Source organism: Oncorhynchus mykiss, chromosome 4, assembly GCF_013265735.2.
Source record: "Oncorhynchus mykiss isolate Arlee chromosome 4, USDA_OmykA_1.1, whole genome shotgun sequence".
Lineage (NCBI taxonomy): Eukaryota > Metazoa > Chordata > Actinopteri > Salmoniformes > Salmonidae > Oncorhynchus > Oncorhynchus mykiss.
In genome coordinates this window covers 19,895,445-19,918,180 of record NC_048568.1, presented here as the reverse complement: position 1 = coordinate 19,918,180, position 22,736 = coordinate 19,895,445, and the positions used below count along the sequence as shown (strand labels likewise).

The following is a 22,736-nucleotide window of genomic DNA, read 5'->3' as shown; positions in this document are numbered from 1 at the left end:
TAAAGCTCACCCCAATTGTACTCTGGAGCAGTGGGAACGCGTTTTTCTGGAGTGATGAATCACACTTCACCATATGGCAGTTCGACGGATGAATCTTGGTTTGGCGAATGCCAGGAAAATGCTACCTGCCCCAATGCATAGTGGCAATGTAAAGTTTGGTGGAGGAGGAATAATGGTCTGTGGCTGTTTTTCATGGTTTGGGCTAGGCCCTTAGTTCCAGGGAAATCTTAACGCTACAGCATACAATTACATTCTAGACAATTCTGTGCTTACAACTTTGTAGCAACAGTTGGGGAAGGCCCTTTCCTGTTTCAGAATGACAATGCCCCCGTGCACAAAGCGAGGTCCATACAGAAATGGTTTGTCGAGATCGTTGTGGAAGAACTTGACTGGCCTGCACAGAACCCAGACCTAAACCCCATTCAACACCTTTGGGATGAATTGGAACGCCGACTGCGAGCCAAGCCTAATTGCCCAACATCACTGACCGACCTCACTAAAGCTCTTGTGGCTGAATGGAAGCAAGTCCCTGCAGCAATGTTCCAACATCTAGTGGACAGCCTTCCTAGAAGAGTGGAGGCTGTTATAGCAGCAAAGGGGGGACTAACTCTATATTAATGCCCATAATTTTGGAATGAGATGTTCGACGAGCAGGTGTCCAGATACTTTTGGTCATGTAGTGAATGTTGTGAGCAACTATGTTGTTAGCAAACTCGAGGACCCTACCTTGCACTGTTGTATAATTAAGAGGGAGAAATTACTTTTCATTTTTTTTTGAAGTACTCGTACAACCCTGTTAATTAATGGCATTAAGGTCCTGCCTCTGTCACTTACAGACCAATGTGGGCATCCATAAAAAGCCTCTATGAAAGTTTCATCACACTAACCAACTGGGATGACTGACAAAAAATGTCAGAGGAAAAGAGGAGGATAAGATAGACGTTGACAACTCAGACATATTTGATTGTCAGAGAAATGAACTTGACTGTGACTTGGGGCATGATTTAATTAAGCAATAAGGCACGAGAGGGTGTGGTATATGGCCAATATACTATGGCTAAGGGCTGTTCTTAAGCACGACGCAACGCGGAGAGCCTGGATACAGCCCTTAGCCGTGGTATATTGGCCATATACCACAAACCCCTGAGGTGCCTTATTGCTATTATAAACTGGTTACCAATGTAATTAGAGCAGTAAAAATAAATGTTTTGTGATACCTGTGTTATACAGTCTGACATACCACGGCTGTCAACCAGCCAGTTCCTAATGAGCTTTATACAGACAGGGGCTTCCCTTAACAACTGTACTATTCATACCTTTCTTTCAGATCACTGAGTAAATCATCTAAGTCAGGGAAGACCCTGTTTCTTAACACCATCCAGCTTTACCGATCAGTGACCGTGATAAATGGAGATGCATCACTGTGGTTAGGACTCCCCCTGTAAAGCTTACCATAATGTGGCCTGACTTACGGCAAATCGCCTGACTTACGGCAAATAATGAACTTCATCTAGACAAGGACCACCAACATTAAATCCCCAGGTTGTTGATGAGAGAGGTCAAAGGAGAATGGCAGGAAACTTGCAAGCTAACAGGCGGTCCACAAACAGGCAAATAATGGAGCAGTACAACAGTGGTGTGTAGAATGGCATCTCGTCGGTCCTTGTCACGGATGGGCTAGTGCAGCAGATGACCACACCGGGTCCCACTCCTAACACTGGACAATTGAGGAGTGGAAAAACATCACCTGGTCCGACGAATTCCGGTTCCTGTTCCGTCATGCTGACGGCAGAGTCAGGATTTGGCGTAAGCGGCATTAATCCATGGTCCCATCCTGCCTGGTGTTAATGGTAGCAGGCTGGTGGCGGTGGTGTAATAGTGTGAGGAATGTTTTCCTGGCACACGTTAGGTCCCTTGATACTAATTGAGCAATGTTTGAATGCCACACCTTGTAGAATCCGTGCCCCAAAGACGTCAGGCTGTTCTGGAGACAAAGGGGGGTCTGACCTGGTACTAGATGGGTGTACCTAACAAACTGGCCACTGACAGGACATATTTTTTTTGGGGGGGGGGTTCTTTAAGATCACAAATTTGCCCTGGAATCGCTGTTTCGTGTGTGAAAATAGCTGTGCAGTGAAAGGAGAGCGTGGAGAGTGTGCATCCTTCAGAGTGTACACTAATCCCTCCTCCAGGAGAGGGCCGTGCGGTGCTCGCCTCTCATTGTCCTCTCTAATCCTGTGCATTCACAGATCCCAAATCATGTTAGCTGCGTATTATGCAAGCAGGTGTTTGTTCCCCCGCCTGTCAATGCAGGGATTGGTTGACAGACGCTGAAGGGGGCTTCAACCTTTAGGGGAACAGGCAGAAATAGATTCCTCTGATGCATGTCACACCTATTCACTCAGCTCTGGCTGGCACCACAGTGACAGGCATTTTTGATGGCGCCTTAACCTGGGGTCCATTCATATTTGGAATGTTTGTTGATGTAGCCAGCAGCATACCACCCTGCATACCACTGCTGGCTTGCTTCTGAAGCTAACCAGGGTTGGTTCTGGTCAGTCCCTGGATGAGAGACCAGATGCTGCTGGAAGTGGTGTTGGAGGGCCAGTAGGAGGCACTCTTTCTTCTGGTCTAAAAAATATCCCAATTCCCCAGGGCAGTGATTGGGGACACTGCCATGTGTAGGGTGCCGTCTTTCGGATGGGACGTTAAACGGGTGTCCTGACTCTCTGCGGTCATTAAAAGATCCCATGGCACTTATCGTAAGAGTAGGGGTGTTAACCCCGGTGTCCTGGCTAAATTCCCAATCTGGCCATCAAACCATCACGGTCACCTAATAATCCCCAGTTTACAATTGGCTCATTCATCCCCCTCCTGTCCCCTGTAGCTATTCCCCAGGTCTTTGCTGCAAATGAGAATGTGTTCTCAGTCAACTTACCTGGTAAAATAACGAGAAAAAAAATAAAAATGAAAGTAAGATTTGTGAGTAGAGGAGTCATATACAAGGGTTAATAACCAGCCCATTAGAGGACAGAGAACTTACCTAAAGCAATATAAACCATGTTAAATTATATATTCATGTAAACTGGCTGTCTTTTTACTTAATTGCAGCCACCCAGATGCCCCTCACCTGATCAACAAGCATTTTCTTCATGGCAGCACTTTTCGTCCCCCCAGTGACCAGCTTGTCCAGAACCTTGTACCAGCTACCTATTGCAGGGCCCTGGGGTTGAAAAAAGAACAATCAGGATACTTCACACAGATTCATCATGAAAAGACTGATGGCGTAACAACAGGAATCAATCATGAAAAATTATTATGCTTTCAGAACATTCCGGAAACAAATATGTTAGACAACAACAGGGTTGGTGTCAATTCAAATTGAAGTCAAAAAGGCGCACACACACACACACACACACACACACACACACACACACACACACACACACACACACACACACACACACACACACACACACACACACACACACACACACACACACACAGTGGTGAGGCACAATAATAGAGTTTCTCAGCTTTCTGTCATGTCAGTCATGTCACCGAGTCTGTGAGAAGGAGTGTTTGAGAGGGAACATCTGTGTGTGGCGTGTCTAGGAACCTTGGTGCTGTGGCCTGGCCTTGGGTGGTCCTTGGGTCAAATCAAATTAAATCAAATTGTATTTGTCACGTGCCGAATACAACAGGTGAAGACCTTACAGTGAAATGCTTACTTACAAGCCCTTAACCAACAATGCAGTTTTTAGAAAAATAAGTATTAAGAAAAAAATAGATCAGTAAAAAATACAAAATTAAAGTAATAAATAATTAAAGAGAAGCAGTAAAATAACGGTAGCGAAGCTATATACAGGTAGTACCGGTAGAGTCAATATGTGGGTCACCGGTTAGTCGAGGTAATTGAGGTAATATCTACACTACCAGTCAAAAGTTTTAGACACCAACTCATTCAAGGGTTTTTTCTTTATTTTTACTATTTTCGACATTGTAGAATAACCGTGAAGACATCAAAACTATGAAATAACACATATGGAATCATGTAATAACCAAAAAAGTGTTATATAAAATATATTTTGTTTTGTTTGAGATTCTTCAAAGTAGCCACCCTTTTCCTTGATGACAGCTTAGCACATACCCCAACCATAAGCCATGGATTACAAGCAACGGCCGCACTGAGCTAAAGGCTAGAGCTGCCGCTTTCAAGGAGCGGGACACTAATCTGGATGCTTATAAGAAATACCGCTATGACCTCCCACGAGGCATCAAACAGGCAAAGCATCAATACAGGACTAAGATCAAATCCAACTACGACGGATCTGACGCTCGTCGGATGTGGCAGGGATTGCAAACTATCACAGATTACAAAGGGAAAAATAGCAGGGAGCTTCCCAGGGACCCAAGCTAACCAGAAGAGCTAAATGCCTTCTATGCTCGCTTCGAGGCAAGCAACATTGAACCATGCATAAGAGCACCAGCTGTTCCATACGACTGTGATAACGATCTCCGTCGCCGACATGAGTAATACCTTTAAACAGGTTAACATTCACAAAGCTGCAGGCAAGTGTCTTCACTGACATTTTCACCCTCTCCGTGACCCAGTCTGTAATACTTACATTTCAAGTAGACCACCATAGTCCCTGTGCCACAATAGTCCCAAAAACGCCAAGGTAACCTGTAGCCAAGGTAAACTAAATGACTATCGCCCCGTAGCATTCACATCTGTAGCCATGAAATGCTTTGAAAGGCTGGTCATGGCTCACATCAACACTATCATCCCAGACACCCTGGACCCACTCCAATTTGCATACCGCCCCAACAGATCCACAGATGACGCAATTTCTATTGCACTCCACACAGCCTTCTCCCACCATTCACACCTATGTGAGAATGCTGTTTATTGACAGCGTTCAACACCATAGTGCCCTCCAAGCTCATCACTAAGCTAAGGTCCCTGGGATTAATCACCTCCCTCTGCAACTGGAGGCTGGACTTCCTGACGGGCCATCCCCAGGTCGTAAGGGTAGGCAACAACACATCCACCAAGCTGACCATCAACAAAATGGCCACTCAGGGGTGTGTGCTTATTGTCCTCCTGTACTTCCTGCTAGCCCACGACTGCGGCTATGCATGACTCCAACACCATAATTTAGTTTGCTGGCGACACAACGGTGGGAGGCCTGATCACCGACGACGATGAGACCGCCTATAGGAAGAAGGTCTGAGACAACAACCTCTTCCTCAACGTCGGTAAGATAATGGAGTTGATTGTGGACTACAAGAAATGGAGGGCCGAACATGCCCCCATTCACATTGACGGGCTGTAGTGGAGCGGGTCGAGAGTTTCAAGTCCAAGAATCTATAAATGGTCCACACACATCAACACAGTCGTGAAGATGGCAAGGGTCCTCAGATCCTCAAAAAGTTCTACATCTGAACCATTGAGAGCATCTTGACTGGCTGCATCACCGCTTTGTATGGCAACTGCTCGGCATCCGATTGCAAGGTGCTACAGAGGGTAGTGCGAACGGCCCAGTACGTCACTGGGGCCAAGCTCCCTGCCATCCAGGACCTCTATACTAGGTGATGCCCTAAAAATGGTCAAAGACTCCAGTCACACAAGCGGTACCAATGCCCCAAGTCTGGAACCAACAGGACGCTGAACAGATTCTACCCCCGAGCCATAAGACTATTAAATAGCTAGTTAAATAGTTAGTCCGGGAGGCAATTTGGTTATCTGCATTGACCGTTTTAGCACAAACCTTTTTTGGGACTCATCACATACGCTGCTACTGCTTATTATCTATCTTGTTACCAAGTCTTTATTTCTAGTTATATGTACATATCTACTTCAATTACCTTGTACCCCTACACATTGACTCATTCATTCGGGAAGTATTCAGACCCTTGACTTTTTCCACATTTTGTTAGGTTACAGCCTTATTCTAAAATGTTTTAAATAAAACATTTTCCTCATCAATCTATACACAATACCCCATAATGACAAAGCGAAAACACCTTATTTGTTTTTTATTGTTATTTTTATTTGATGTTTTATTTTTTTATGTAATTTGTACTTGTACCCCGTGGGTATTGAGCCCACAACACTGGCGTTTCAAGTGACATGCTCTACCTACTGAACCACACAGGACCTAGAAAATACCTTATTTACATAAGTATTCAGACCCTTGGTTATGAGACTCAAAATTGAGCACACACACACACACACACAATGTAATTCATTTTAGAATAAGGCTGTAACCTAACAATATGTGGAAAAAGTCAAGCGGTCTGAATATTTCTGAATGCAATGTATAGCCAAGACATCATTACTCATTGTGTATTTATTATTACGTGTAATTACTTTTCTATTATTTCTCTATTTTCTTTCTCTCTGCATTGCTGGGATGGGTCCTTAATTAAGTAAGCATTTCACTGTTAGTCTACACCTGTTGTTTAAGAAACATGTGACAAAGCAAATGTGATTTGATTTGAGCCCACGCTTCCCAGCTGTTCTCTCACTCCTTCAGAGACCTACTCATACCTACTTGTGGTGGCTGCTATTGACGCACAGTCACAGATCTGTTCCCATATAACAGCTGGCCATTGGAGTGTTTGTGACAGCACAATGATCCTCTCCAATTAACATGACCACAAACAAACCTCCTCTCCCGTGTGTGTGTGTGTGTGTGTGTGTGTGTGTGAGAGAGTGAGAGAGAACAACCCAATATGAATGTGTTTAGTAAAAGTGAAGTCAAGACTGATACACTGGAACTAACCAGTCCTTTGATGTGAGACAGTGAGTTAAAAGAGAAGAAGAGTGAGGAAGAGGAGGACTCACGACGAAGAAGAATCCGATGCTCATCATCTTGGCCGTCCGTGTCACGTTGTGATTGGCCAGACCCCGCCTCTCAAGCACCTGCTGGGAGATGACATCACCCACCCCCACCAGCGTGCCTGTAGGAGAGAGAGGGGAGAGAAAAGAGGGAGGGAGGTGAGAGGAAGTGAGTGAGAGTGAGTAACAGAGAAGATCATTGGGATGTGGTCATCTGCCGCTCTGTGCCAGCAGCCAGGGGACACGTGCTTAGACAGACACATGCCAACCTGTGAAGGTGCCAACGACAGAAAAAGCAGTAGAAGCCCTTTCAAAGACATCAGCCCCCATTAACCATTAATACCCTGTACACCTACAGACCTTCACATGGTTCAAAGACAAGCCCCCTGCCTCTCTGCTTTACTGATAACATCAGACGTCACAACTGATGATTATCAAAACATAATGTACCTAAAAAAAAATCAACATTGACTCACCACATACACCACTACTGTTATAATTGTTTTAACGAGTGTACTATAATAAATCTCTATGGTTTTGAGACCTAAATATACTGTAGTTACACTGGTGCAGAGGAATTGTTGACTGGGCATTTGTCCTACTCTACACATGTCCACTCCTTACAAAGATTTTTACATTTACATTTTAGTTATTTTGCCTACGCTCTTCTTTATTCTGTATCAGCAAAAAACAACATTTTTACCACACATTTTTACCATATAGCATGCAGGCTTTTAGCATAGTCCCTTTCACAACCTTGATGGCTTACGTTACCCCTACTAGCTAACCACTAACAGCCTTGAAACACATCACTTATTATGAGTTCAGCACATCAGCATTTGTTTACTGTTACACAAAATCAAGATAAACCTTTACCCTCACAGTAGACACTGAAAGTCTATAACCAAACTGGCTAAAACTCTGTTGTTGGCCAATAGTAGGTACAGCTAGCCACATGCTTACCTGAGTGCTACTATTAAGCTAGCAGCAGTAAATCCAGGTAAATGGCTAACACAAACATTGGCTACCATGATATCCTGCAAGTTATAACGGCCAATGAAGATCAGGCAATTCAGCAAAAATATAGACATACCTTGAAATAAACAATGACATTAATCCGATTGGCATTTCACCATTAATTTCCACAAAACGTGCAGTATTCTGTTGATGGAGTTGTTGTAGTTAGCTTGCTTGCTAGCTAGCTAGCTTATTCCCAGCCATTGATCATGACTCTTAGAACCATTACATTACACATAAAAGTAATTGTACAAGGCCTCCCAAGTGACGCAGTGGTCTAAGGCACTGCATCGCAGTGCTTGTGGCATCACCACAGACCCGGGTTCGATCCCAGGCTGTTTCACAGCTGGCCGTGCTCAGGAGACCCATGAGGCGGCGCATAATTGGCCCAGCGTTGTGCGGGTTAGGGGCAGGCCGGCTGGGATATCCTTGTCCCATTGCGCTCTAGCGACTCCTTGTGGAGGGCCAGGGAGCCTGCAAGCTGACTTCAGTTGCCAGCTGGATGGTGTTTCCTCTGACACATTGGTGCGGCTGGTTTCCGGGTTAAGTGAGCAGTGTGTCAAGAATCAGTGCGGCTTGCTTAGCAGGGTTGTGTTTCGGAGGACGCATGGCTCTCGACCTTTGCCTCTCCTGAGTCCATAGGGGAGTTGCAGCGATGGGACAAGACCGTAACTACTGTTTGTTGAGAGCCGTGACTGAACAATAACATGCATCTCTTGCTGTACCGTATCTTAGCTGTTTCAGCCACTGCCTGTCACCAAGGTAGGCTCCACGCTCTTCTCAATTTACATCAACAACATAGCTCAGGCGGTAGGAAGCTCTCTCATCCATTTATATGCAGATGATACAGTCTTATACTCATCCTGCCTGGATTTTGTGTTAAATGCTCTACAACAAATCTTTCTTAGAGTCCAACAAGCTTTCTCTGCCCTTAACCTTGTTTTGAACACCTCCAAAACCTCTGAGGGTTTAGAGCTTGAGGTAGTCACCTCATACAAGTACTTGGGAGTATGACTAGACGGTACACTGTCAGCACAGTGTACCACACATATCAAAGCTGCAGGCCAAAGTTAAATCGAGACGTGGTCTCCTCTATCGTAATCATTCCTCATTCACCCAAGCTGCCAAACTAACCCTGATTTAGATGACCATCCTACCCAAGCTAGATTACGGAGATGTAATTTATAGATCGGCAGGTAAGGGTGCTCTTGAGTAGCTAGATGTTCTTTACCATTCGGCCATCAGATTTGCCACCAATGCTCCTTATAGGACACATCACTGCACTCTATACTCCTCTGTAAACTGGTCATCTCTGTACACTCCCCTCTATCTGAGATCTACTGCAGCCCTCATCCTTCACATACAACACCCATTCTGCCAGTCACATTCTGTTAAAGGTCCTCAAAAGCACACACATCCCTGGGTCGCTACTCTTTCAGTTCACTGCAGATAGCGCCTGGAACGAGCTGCAACAAACACTCAAACTGGATAGTTTTATCTCAATCTCTTAATTCAAAGACTCAATCATGGACACTCTTACTGACAGTTTTGGCTCCTTTGTGTGATGTACTGTTGTCTCTACCTTCTTGCCCTTTGCACTGTTGTCTGTGCCCAATAATGTTTGTACTATGTTTTGTGCTGCTACCATGTTGTGTTGCTACCATGTTGTTGTTATGTTGTGTTGCTACCATGCTGTGTTGTCATGTGTTGCTGCCTTGCAATGTTGTTGTCTTAGGTCTCTCTTTATATAGCGTTATGTGTTGTCTCTTGCCGTGATGTGTGTTTTGTCCTATATTTATTATTTATTTATTTAACATTTTTAATCCCCCGTCCATGCAGGAGGCCATATGCCTTTTGGTAGGCCGTCATTGTAAATACAAATTTGTTCTTAACTGACTTGCATATTTAAATAAAGGTTAAATAAAATAAAAAATCAATTAAATTAAATCTTTCATATCGGCGAGAAATAATTTTCAAAAAACAAAAGATTAAATTCTATCACACCTTTATATGGTTAGGGTTCCCACACAACCATATTTCCAAGTTACAGAGCTTGTTTACAGAAAACAGACAGAAGACAGAGTGGACTACCTGTGCTAATTAGCTATCTGTCTCCGAACACCTGTGTGTAAACGTTAGACTGACGCCACAAACGTGTCATCACTGGAAAATGCTATCGGTTGCAACTGTGTTAAAACAGGTTAAAACAGTCTACAGTAAGTATTTCGCATTTGGGAAATTATTTTGATGTGATATGAATGTAGTTGGATTTTTGTTTCTAGAACCACATTTACCACATTTAGATGGAGTATTTGGCTTCCAGACCCAATTCAGCCTTTAAACAGAACATGTAAGGTCATTGGACTAAGGAGTAACATTAGCCTCCTTTAGTACAATATTGGGCAAGCTTATTCCATCCTCAAACACCATGCTAGATCCGTGTGACTGGGCCAGTTCATTTTGCATGGCCCGGTGCACTTAGATTTATTTTATTTTTTATTTCACATTTATTTAACCAGGTAGGCAAGTTGAGAACAAGTTCTCATTTACAATTGCGACCTGGCCAAGATAAAGCAAAGCAGTTCGACACATACAACGACACAGAGTTACACATGGAGTAAAACAAACATACAGTCAATAATACAGTATAAACAAGTCTATATACGATGTGAGCAAATGAGGTGAGATAAGGGAGGTAAAGGCAAAAAGGCCATGGTGGCAAAGTAAATACAATATAGCAAGTAAAACACTGGAATGGTAGATTTGCAATGGGAGAATGTGCAAAGTAGAAATAAAAATAATGGGGTGCAAAGGAGCAAAATAAATAAATTAATTAAATACAGTAGGGAAAGAGGTAGTTGTTTGGGCTAAATTATAGGTGGGCTATGTACAGGTGCAGTAATATGTGAGCTGCTCTGACAGTTGGTGCTTAAAGCTAGTGAGGGAGATAAGTGTTTCCAGTTTCAGAGATTTTTGTAGTTCGTTCCAGTCATTGGCAGCAGAGAACTGGAAGGAGAGGCGGCCAAAGAAATAATTGGTTTTGGGGGTGACTAGAGAGATATACCTGCTGGAGCGTGTGCTACAGGTGGGAGATGCAATGGTGACCAGCGAGCTGAGATAAGGGGGGACTTTACCTAGCAGGGTCTTGTAGATGACATGGAGCCAGTGGGTTTGGCGACGAGTATGAAGCGAGGGCCAGCCAACGAGAGCGTACAGGTCGCAATGGTGGGTAGTATATGGGGCTTTGGTGACAAAACGGATTGCACTGTGATAGACTGCATCCAATTTGTTGAGTAGGGTATTGGAGGCTATTTTGTAAATGACATCGCCAAAGTCGAGGATTGGTAGGATGGTCAGTTTTACAAGGGTATGTTTGGCAGCATGAGTGAAGAATGCTTTGTTGCGAAATAGGAAGCCAATTCTAGATTTAACTTTGGATTGGAGATGTTTGATATGGGTCTGGAAGGAGAGTTTACAGTCTAACCAGACACCTAAGTATTTGTAGTTGTCCACGTATTCTAAGTCAGAGCCGTCCAGAGTAGTAATGTTGGACAGGCGGGTAGGTACAGGTAGCGATCGGTTGAAGAGCATGCGTTTAGTTTTACTTGTATTTAAGAGCAATTGGAGGCCACGGAAGGAGAGTTGTATGGCATTGAAGCTTGCCTGGAGGGTTGTTAACACAGTGTCCAAAGAAGGGCCAGAAGTATACAGAATGGTGTCGTCTGCGTAGAGGTGGATCAGAGACTCACCAGCAGCAAGAGCGACCTCATTGATGTATACCGAGAAGAGAGTCGGTCCAAGAATTGAACCCTGTGGCACCCCCATAGAGACTGCCAGAGGTCCGGACAGCAGACCCTCCGATTTGACACACTGAACTCTATCAGAGAAGTAGTTGGTGAACCAGGCGAGGCAATCATTTGAGAAACCAAGGCTGTCGAGTCTGCCGATGAGGATGTGGTGATTGACAGAGTCGAAAGCCTTGGCCAGATCAATGAATACGGCTGCACAGTAATGTTTCTTATCAATGGCGGTTAAGATATCATTTAGGACCTTGAGCGTGGCTGAGGTGCACCCATGATCAGCTCTGAAACCAGATTGCATAGCAGAGAAGGTATGGTGAGATTCAAAATGGTCGGTAATCTGTTTGTTGACTTGGCTTTCGAAGACCTTAGAAAGGCATGGTAGGATAGATATAGGTCTGTAGCAGTTTGGGTCAAGAGTGTCACCCCCTTTGAAGAGGGGGATGACCGCAGCTGCTTTCCAATCTTTGGGAATCTCAGACGACACGAAAGAGAGGTTGAACAGGCTAGTAATAGGGGTGGCAACAATTTTGGCAGATAATTTTAGAAAGAAAGGGTCCAGATTGTCTAGCCCGGCTGATAGCTGGCTATCTTCGTGTTTTATAATCTACTAGTGACATAACATGACAACTCTTTGGGCACTTTAGTACCTGCTTATCCGATTCACATCCATCACCGAAGCCGCCAGCCGTGGTGCTGTAAGTAACACCGGCGGCATCAGTGGAATTGGAGCCTACATTGATTGCGGCCAAAGAACCGATTTTTAGCTTCAGCTTCATGTTGAACCCACGCTTCCACTGTTGGTCACCGTTGTAATTGTATAAGTGAGGTCCGCATATGACTGAAGCTCCCCTGACCCAGTCTGCCCGAAAGCGGTAGGACTTCCTTCCCATCTAGCTACTCACATTTCGACCAAACATGCATGCCGGTAAACAGTGCACTGCCACCACCAGTTCTTCTCTTGCGCCAAACCCGCAATGTATTGTTGGTATATGAGTTTTTGATAAATGTCATTCAAATTGTGTAAACAGAAGTGAAATTTTAAGGGGGGATACATTTTTGCAAAAAGAACGTTTAGATGGAATATCATCAATCTACGTTGTTAGATTTGTGGAAATATATTGTGCAACCTTGCCTTTAAGATAGCTAGGTGGGACAACCACATATCAGTAATAGTAAGAACATTTTTCCTCAATAAAGTAGATATCAGCAAAGTCAGTGGGAAACAAAATTGTCAAGTGCAAGTGTTAGTTCATAAAAGGCAAGGGATTGACAATAACTTTTTTAGCCACTTGTATATCAGACAAGCAGGACTGATTTTTTCTACTTGTCCAAAGTACAAGCTCAAGTCGCTCGTCCCCCAAAAATGAAATAATCTGTAACACCATGGGCCAAAACAATGACGTAAAATTGTATTGTATCATGCAAGGAACTACTTATTATCACTGGTACTGACAACGGAAGACTGCTGGTCTCTGATCCCAAGTATTATATCTCCTGCCGTTGTGGCCTTGAGCAAGGCCCTTAACCCCCCACAAAGTAAAATACTGCACTGATAGGCTACTGTATAAAACAGTAAAAATATACAGTGAGTGCCAAAAGTATTGAGCCAGTGCCACATTTTTGGTTGTTTTGGCTCTGTACTCCAGCACGTTGGATCTGAAATGATACCATGACTATGAGATTAAAATTCAGGCTGTCAACTTTAATTTGAGGGTATTTTCATCCATATCGGGTAAACTCCTTAGAAATTACAGCACATTTTATACATAGTCTCCCCATTTTAGGGGACCAAAAGTATTGGGACAAATTCACTTACATGTGTATTGAAGTAGTCAAAAGTTTAGTATTTGGTCCCATATTCCTAGCATGCAATGACTACTGTACATCAAGCTTGTGACTCTACAAACTTGTTGGATGCATTTGCTGTTTGTTTAGGTTTTGTTTCAGATTATTTTGTGCCCTATACAAATTCATAGTAAATAATGTATTGTGTCATTTTGGAGTTACTTTTATTGTAAATAAGAATATAATATGTTTCTAAACACTTCTACATTCATGTGGATGCTACCATGATTATGGATAATCCTGAATGAATCGTGAACAATGATGAGTGAGAAAGTTACAGACGCACAAACATCATACCCCCAAGACATGCTAACCTCTCACCATTATAATAACAGGGGAGGTTAGCATTTTTTGAGGTGGTTTGATATTTATGCCTCTAACTTTCTCACGCAACATTATTCATGATTCATGCTATAACTGGGCAAATAACTCACTAACTAGCAATGAATATCAACAACCTGAACACGCAGCTTGCTTTGATCTCAAAAACCTTGCGACTTCATGATTGAAAGACCACTCCTGCCTGTCAATGCAGGCACATAATAATTCTACTGCGATGCGCTCTGCAGAGATTGGGAGGACATTGGGCAATACATCACATCCGGAGGACAGTTTGATCCAATTCTGATCAGAGTAGCCCAATTGTTTGATATTGTGATTTTTGCCTGATTAGGACCACTTAAATCTATAATCTGCTAGTCCGACAATTAGTTGTACTTGCCCTGAAGGTGTTTAAGATACTCTTTGAAGAGGTAGGGTTTCTGATGTTTTCAGAAGATGGGCAAGTGTAATTTGGATTGTAGTACATTTTTGTAGTACATTTGTGACAATGTGTAGATTCATGTGAACAAGTGTCTTGCGGTCACAATGATATGTCAACAAGATGAGACCACATCTAATAGGCTAATATCATTAGATAGAGGCACTAAGTCAATTTAACCAATATAGCCATTAATATACATTTATTTTATACATGCACTGAAATCCAATAAAGATAATTTTCCTACACCTTCACAGCCAAAGAGATGTGCATCTTAAAAATGTATAATTACACAATTTTATGTTTTTTTCTCTCCAAATCCATTGAGGTGATTTAGCAACGGCGGATTATCCTGATTTAGAGTCACATGCAATAAAACAAAACACTTAAAAAGTTAACTTTTGTCCTCTGGCCTCATCAACAAAGCTCTGACTGAATGAGTCATCCTAAAACACACTGGTCCTGTAGGTCATTGTCTTTGGAGGGCCTTACTGCCACACATAGGGATTACTGACGCACTGAAGTGTGTCTGTCCCAGTCACAGAGGATAGGTCAGAAGCTCCTTGCTCTGTAAATACTTCTGCACTAGGGGGGGGGGCTTGTACGGTGTCATTTTATCAATGAGAGTGAAAAAGAGAGAGAAAGAGAGGAGTCAATGGACACTGGCCTCAGTGACTGATGGAAACGTATGCCATTGCTAGATAGGCCTCAGTGGGACATGATAGTGTCCTGCGTGTGTGTACGGTGCTTAAAGAAAATTATTTTGGGGTATCTCAGATTGTTCAGGCAGTTCTTACATAGGAGGAAGGATGTTTGACACTTTTTACATTTGTATCACAAACCATTTTTGAGAAAATCATGATGAAAGTGGCCATTTTAGGCCCCCACCTAGACCTATACATGCCTCCTGTAAGACCCTATGATCCGTGAACCGTACATGATACAGATACATTATAATCCTTATGGCAGCGGTTGGCAACAGGCGGCCCGACGAGCAAATTTTGGTTTTGGGTTTAAAAAATACTGGAAATTACCAGGAATTCAGCAAAAAAATAAAAAATATTAAGAAAGTCTGTTCCCAAGTATTCCCACAAATAAATAAAACGCCTCAAATACAATCTCTTTTTGGGCTTAGTTGTGGTCAATTTGAAGTTGTGGTCAATATCTCAAAAGTATTTTTTTGATTTTGTTCATTTTAAGACATTTTGTTTGGAACAATATACTATACACAAAGATTGTTTGATCATCATTATCCCTGTTTTCCTGAACTTCCAATCCCTTTGATGCATTTGAGTCACTCCAAAGCATACCTTCTTCAGACTGAAATATGCCATTACCTGATCTTACATATCTTTGTACTATAACTTTTATTGTGATAAATATCAATGAGGTCAGATTCAAAAATGCATCAAATGATTTTTTACATATTTGTTGCTGATACCCCCAAGTGACATAATAGAGAATCAGAGATTCAAATAGCTTGATAGTCCATGTTAATAGTATCTTAATATCATGCATGAATCCATTTGAGATCATGTAGTAGGCCTATGAATAAATTTTACTTTCTGACCCCCCCCAACCCCCATTCTCCGATTGTTTTGGTGGCTCGCCCAGTGCTTTTGTTTGACAAAAGTGGCTCCTTCAGAAACATTAGTGACTACCACTGACTGACCTATAATGTCAATTTCTATGTATAAATGGGTCATATCATTAAAAGTACCAGAGAGGGCATTCTGGAAATTTGACGTGTTTGAAGAGTAAAAACAAGCTTTCGATACATTAATAATATTCTGAATGTTGAACAAATTAACGTGAAAAATTGTATTTCAGAATCTTGACATTGTCCATATTTGAAAGCACACAATAAGGACTATAATGACACGAAGCTGTTGCCTGTACGGTTCACGGATCATAGGAGGCATGTATAGGTCTAAAAGGGCCTAAAATGGCCACTTCCATCATGATATTCTAAACCATGGTTTGCGATACAAATGTAAAAAGCATGTCAAACATCTTCCGCCCAATGAAGTTTTTAAACGAGAATTGCCTGAACAATCTGATACCAAAAATATTTTGGGCCTACGCTGGCATGGAATCGCACGTGACCGCGAGACCTCCTGTCAACACACACAGGGAGTGCCAATCAAGAAGACAGAGCCGTCTCCTCCAATCTGTTGGAAATGTCACGGGTCCCATTCCCTTCCGCTGTCCAGAGTCTGGCTGGGCTTGGGGGCATCGATCCCCTCGCCCCCACGCAGGAAGGAAGGAGGGGGGAACAAACATACACATGCATTATTTATACATGCTTAAACAAACAACGGCCTCGCGTGTCTCTGCGGAGATCAGCTCATATGGGAAATCTACAGCAGAGGATGCAAACATTTGATTTAGGAGATGCATTGATGAATATGACTGAGCGAGATTGGTTGATGATAAAAACAAACCCATTGACTACATGTCAGCCTAAAAGTATGGTTTCTTTGCATGGGGGGGGTCCTAACTAAAGAGTTGCGAAAACGGTGACTCCTAACTTATGATGCAGCATCTAAATTAAGCTAAAAAAAAAAGATGACTCCTCTGCACCATGTCTCTGACTAGAAAACTTCTGAGAGGAAAAACATTTCCATCAATACTCTGCACAACAAACAACACAGGCACAGACCAATGTGTTCTAGCCTTTGTTGAAATCACGACAAGAGACAAGCAACACAAATTTGTTCTCTCTGCATAAGCAAAAATCGCCAGTATCTCGTTAGATATGGGCACAAGCCTATTTCAGGCTCAAAACATTCCTCTTTGTGACACTCTCACTGGCAGGTCTGAAGAGTCAGACAAATGCCAGCTCTCACCGAGCAGTTAATGAACAGAGTCATACAGATACAACACATGTGGCGAGAGAGCGGGTTTCATGGAGGTTCATAACAGAGGAAATTGTGGATTCTTGTAAACAACTTTTGGCAGACAGTAGGCCTGCTAGATAAAGGAGTAAACAGTCTGTATGTGTATGTGGTCTGTTTGTGTGTGTGGTGTGTATGCTACTTATCAGGAGGAATAGAGATGAGCAGCCCTGACTGTGGACAATGGGACAGAAAGATAACAGGGGAAAGGGGTGATGAGACACCATGGAGAGGGAGAATTCCCTCCCCTACAGAGGGAGAGATGGGAGCGTATTAGACCACTGCCCAGTGCCCACACCTCCAGTCTGTTTCTAGGGAGCGCTGCCTGGGCCATAGCTTACACCTCTAAAATCCAGAACAGCATCCTGTTTAAGATGCAGGATGACCAGGCTAGGCGTTGAGATGCATGACTCGGTGAGGTGTGAGAACCATGGCTGACACAGACAGCCCATCCAGCTACTGACAGCAGAGTTCCAGATTTAGTGTGCTTCTGTTTTTAGCTTGGCCGTTGTGAAATGATGATGCTGCGTGGTGCGGCGGGGACTAAGGAGTGAGCAGAGAAAATGACCAGGTTTAAAAACAGTTTGTTCTGGGCAATGTGAGCTTGACTGGCCCCTCAGGCCACTCCTCAAACGACACACAAACACTAGAGCACGCACACACATACACACACAGGGCCTGGGTCAGATGACCCTCACCTCTCTTGGAGGAAATGAATGGAAGGACAGAGAGATGGAGGAACACAACCTGAGTATCATAACTCAGGATAAGACCCAGATGCAGACAGCTAGAGTCACAGATGTTTATTGACCCAAACAGGGGGCAGGCAAAAGACAGGTCAAAGGCAGGTAGAGGTCCATAATTCAGGGCAGAGTCAATAAGGTACAGAACAGCAGGCAGGCTCAGGAAAGGCAGAGGTCCGTAAACGGGTCAGAGTCAGGCAGGTACAGAACGGCAGGCTCGGAGTCAGGACAAGCAGAATGGTCAGAACCAGGGAAACAGAACTTGAGAAAGCAGGGAGACGGGAAAACACGCTGGTAAGACCTGACAAGACAAGACGAACTGGCAACAGACAAACAGAAAACACAGGTATAAATACACAGGGGATAATGAGGAAGATGGGCGACACCTGGAGGGGGGTGGAGACGAGCACAAAGACAGGTGAAACAGATCAGGGTGTGACACTGAGGGGGACATTGATGGACAGGGGACACACACACTCCCCCCATCAAACCATGGAGAAAACTGAGTGGACCCTATGCTCTCAGATCTGCAGGGAGGACTTAGTGAAATGTGGATAGATTGTTTTGGAATCAGGCCATGGTGGAGCCCCAGTCTACAAACCTCCAGCTGCATCAGCAAGAGGATGAGGTGTTGTGGTACTCATGTTTGACACACTGAACAGGGAACTTTCACCTGAAGTCAGCTCAGACCTGCCTCTACCTCCCACAGTCAAATATCATGTTTTAAAAAGGACATTGGGCCTTAATAATAATGTAGACAGAGAAGCCCTCTTTATATGATCTATGTTTTTCTTAAAATGTCATGGAATAACTAATAAGGCAGTTGGGAAGAGGGTGGAACCTTTTATATGCTTTTACTGGAGCATCTACAACTCAACCTTAACATAACACGTGTGCACACAGACACACACACACACACACTGACTGGAGTGTGTCCTTCATTGTAAACCTTTATTGTAATAACTGGTCCTTTAAGAACAGAACAGAGCAGCCATAAACCCTTGAGAAACCCGAGGCTTCTCAACACTACATGAGCTCATCCTTAAACACAGCCAGACAGTACCCTCTTACAGCTACCATTTCTCTTTTGTAAGGTCCTTTGTGAGTGTTCAGTGATAAAACCACAGGACAGGTGCAACAAAAACATCTTTCCTCACAACTTTAATACCATATCTATCTAGCTGGTAGCCACCATCTGATGCCCACTGAGACATGGTCCCGTAGCTAGTCAAGAGGTGCCAACAAGCTTCCTCTCCCCTCCTTTATTGAGAGTGCTGATGTCAGCACTAGCTAGCTTGGCAGGCTGGCTGCGGCTCTAGGGGCCCGTCCTTGAGGGAGAGCCAGAGCCTATAGAGGCTAATGGGGCTGATGGTGATTGACGTGGCCCAGGCTAAGTGAAGTGATCTGGGGGAGAGTTGGCAGGCGTTCCCCCCGGGGCCTGATGGTTGTTCCACTGGGGAGGGAGTGGACCCACTGAGCCCTCAGATGCATTTAACTGATGAAGCCAACCAAGCCTGACCCGTCCCCTCCAGGTAGGAGTGCCTCTCAGGATCCACACTCACAACTTGACTTTGGGATTCAGCTACTGCTACCGTAGCTCACTGGTGTCCTGAGATCTCCCTTTTTCCTCATTCATCCATTGATCAATTCATTCATCGACTGACTGACTGACTGATGTCAGGTACTGAATTCCATGTATCATACAGGCTATAGGTAGGCAGACCTAGAGCTAAGCTAAACAAGAGGTCAGAAAAGTTTGGATTTGTCTGCTGTGTCTCTGCCTTTTTAGAGCAGATCTTCATTTGTCTGTGAGGTCTGGTGGTCCCCTCAGTGGGGAGAACACACACACTCGTTATCTCGCTTTATCAGGTGTCCTCTCTCGCTCTTCTGAAGGTCTCCAGTGCACTACAGTAGATAAAAACGGCATTTCCACACAGCTACAGTAGCTAAATGTAAAACAGTATACTTTCTCCCTTCTCTCTCTCTCTCCAGTGAAAACTAAGATGATGAGTCACTCTTCAAGTCAGACATCTTAATTACATAAAATGCTCACTCTGCCTGCAACCCCTTAACCCAGCTGCCTAGGAAGGGCACTAATGCATTCTTATTACAACCAGTCTTCCCTGTACCGGGTATCTCCTTCAAATCTACGTGGACACATTCCAGAAGAATATCAATAATTAATTAAATTGTAATCTCATAACACACCTTTGTTAATAATGGCAAAGAGAGAGGACCACTTTGCCACTGCCAGCCTTCTGGGCAGTTTGACACTGGCACTCCTTATGCAATCAGTGAGGTAATGACTAAGGCAGGGGTGTGGCACTTCCCTAATTAGCCAATTGTTCCTCCTAGTAAAAAGACAAGTGTTGAGGCATGAGATCAGATTTGGAAAAAAAAGGAGTTAGGCCTACTTACGGTGGAAAACAAAACACTCATAACAGCGTCCAGTTTTCATCATCCCATAAAGGTTGATATGGCAGGCAGTCTCATGTAGCCGTGGCAGCACATTGTCGCGTGGTTGTATAAATAGGGATGTTGTTGACGTTTCCACTCTGAATCGTTATCGGTCACACAGACACAGCTTTGCCTCCGAGAGGAGAAACACCAAGGTAACAAATTAGGGAAATATCAAAGCCTTTTTACACTGACAGTGACAATATAGACTTGGGCTACCACTGAAGTAGAAGTTATAGAGGAGCGAGTCAGCCAAATATTCCTATCAAATCAGGGTAAAATATCTGAACAAATATTGATTAGATTTAATTGGCTATCAAAACAAGGCTGGCACCTAATCCTGACATACGCATCATCTCAAGGACCTACAGTATAGGCTAGTGAGGGTAGTGAAAAGACTGTTCTTCACTGCCATCTTGTGTTAACAGAAAAAAAACTGTGTGGGCATGTAAATGTTGGTTAATGAGACACTTCAGCATTATAGGAGGAAAAACACTTATATTCTACAAGAGGACATCATAAAACTATATAGAAGGAGAACATTATGATTTACCTGTCTTCAAGGCAATTTCCACACCTATATAAAAATAAAACCTAATCAAAATATTGATGAAGTCATATTGGCTTGGATCCTCTGATTAGTAATCACAGTGCTTCCTATGGTGTTTGCAACCACAATCTACACTGTCACAGAATCAACAGGAAACATGTCAAATATTTACAGAATACAGACAGGGCTCTATTTTAGGGTACAGCACAAATTGAACAACCCCATTCAGACCACGAGCTCTCATCCAACAACCCCATTCAAACTGGAGCTCTCATCCATAAACCATGGAATAGGGGGATTGCATTTGTACAGACACAGTCTGTGAGATGGATTTGACATCAGAGCTGAAAAGTTGAAGCAGCTGAGATCAGGTGAAAGCCTAAGACAACATTTTGGGGGAAACTGACTATCTTTGGTGGAAATTATGCCGGAGGCTTTGCTGTAGAGGCGGACAGTGGACATAGTGTAGTCACTGTAATGTAACCTAGTGTTGTGCGTGTTTTCATACCGGCTGTGATTATCTGGACAGTCCATGGATGCCTGGTCATAAGAGCCTGGTAGGATCTCCACAGGCCCGCCATTCTCCGCTCTATGCTGGAACACAGACGATCTAGTCAGAACCGCTTATAACCCAGTCATAACCCATATGCCTTGCCATCAACTGATTGTGTGTGGACATTGGTAGTTCAATATAGAACTTTAGATATGAGACATTACTATTTTCATTATGACAATATTCTGACTTTTGAAAACAGCTAATGGTTGGGTGATATCTGTACAGTTTCTTGATATCACGAAGTAGACAACCAAACGTTTCTTTACACAGACGAAGTAACTGCGGCCATATGGGAAACGTAGGCTAGCCTACTCTGCAGCTTATGCAATGGAATGTCTGACGCGTGCTGCCGCACATAACGTTCTCCACATTACCTGATCACGGGGGAGTCAGCAAAATTGGATTTGGACAACTTTACTACACTGTAACTAGTTACTGCAGTCATACTTGCCGTACTTAATGTAACCCTGATAGTTAACATATTATTTATTCAACATAGCCCTGTTTCCTAGTCAACCAGACGTAAAGCATCCTAATCCTAGCCTTGCAACCTCATTAGCTAACGTTAGCCGACTTAGCTACTCTCTGGAGTTCTGCCACCGACGTTACTCTGCCACCAATAAGAAACTTGTCATGCAGCTCTAACATTACAGTCAAGTCGGTCATTTCTCCATAATAAAAACGGTACAACTAGACAATGAAAGTGTTACAAAGCGAAAAGATAGAACACAATTGTTACATGCCTTCCTTAATACAGCTCCAACTGAGACACACAACACAGACTACTCTAACCGACGTCACTTCCACAACAGCATCAGATGGATTATGTCACCCTCTGGTGGTGCAAGGCTAACTCTATGACAAGTAACCAACAGAGTGACGATGAACTTCTGTCCTTGATTTCTATTTTCCAAGCACTCAGTTCTCTCGCTCACGGACAGTTGAACATGAACAGGGTAACACAAAACTAAAACATTCAGTTCGCATTATTTTATTGTTTCTTGGACATGAAATGATAGCATGAAATATTGCAGTGATTTGTGTGTGAAGATTCCTTTTTGATAAGGGAACACACACAACAACAAAAAAGCCCAATCAAGCCTTGTCCTTACATCAGGCTTTAAAAAAAATGTCTAATCAACAAAAGGAACACACAAAAAAAATCTAGATTCATGGAACATTGTTGAGCATATACATGTAACCAAGCTGTGTCAACCACACAAGCAGATATACAGTAGTAAGCAGACACCCATGGACAGTT

The 22,736-nt window shown here is 43.3% G+C and overlaps 1 protein-coding gene across 2 annotated transcripts in view; it reads right to left on the bottom strand.

Annotated features, from left to right (window-relative positions):
- The window catches only part of LOC110522264 (mitochondrial inner membrane protein MPV17), a 29,385-nt gene extending 7,090 nt beyond the window's left edge, over nt 1-22,295 (bottom strand). The window contains exons 1-4 of one of the 2 annotated variants that reach the window (XM_021600517.2): nt 22,219-22,295; nt 21,428-21,513; nt 6,854-6,969; nt 3,131-3,223 (exon numbers count right to left, since the gene is read on the bottom strand). In XM_021600517.2, the coding sequence (XP_021456192.1) occupies nt 3,131-3,223; nt 6,854-6,969; nt 21,428-21,500 (282 nt within the window). In that variant the 5' untranslated portion in view covers nt 21,501-21,513; nt 22,219-22,295. The remainder of the gene's footprint in view (nt 1-3,130; nt 3,224-6,853; nt 6,970-21,427; nt 21,514-22,218) is intronic. The other variant, XM_021600518.1, reaches the window with a different exon arrangement.
- Nucleotides 22,296-22,736: the final 441 nt, after the last annotated feature.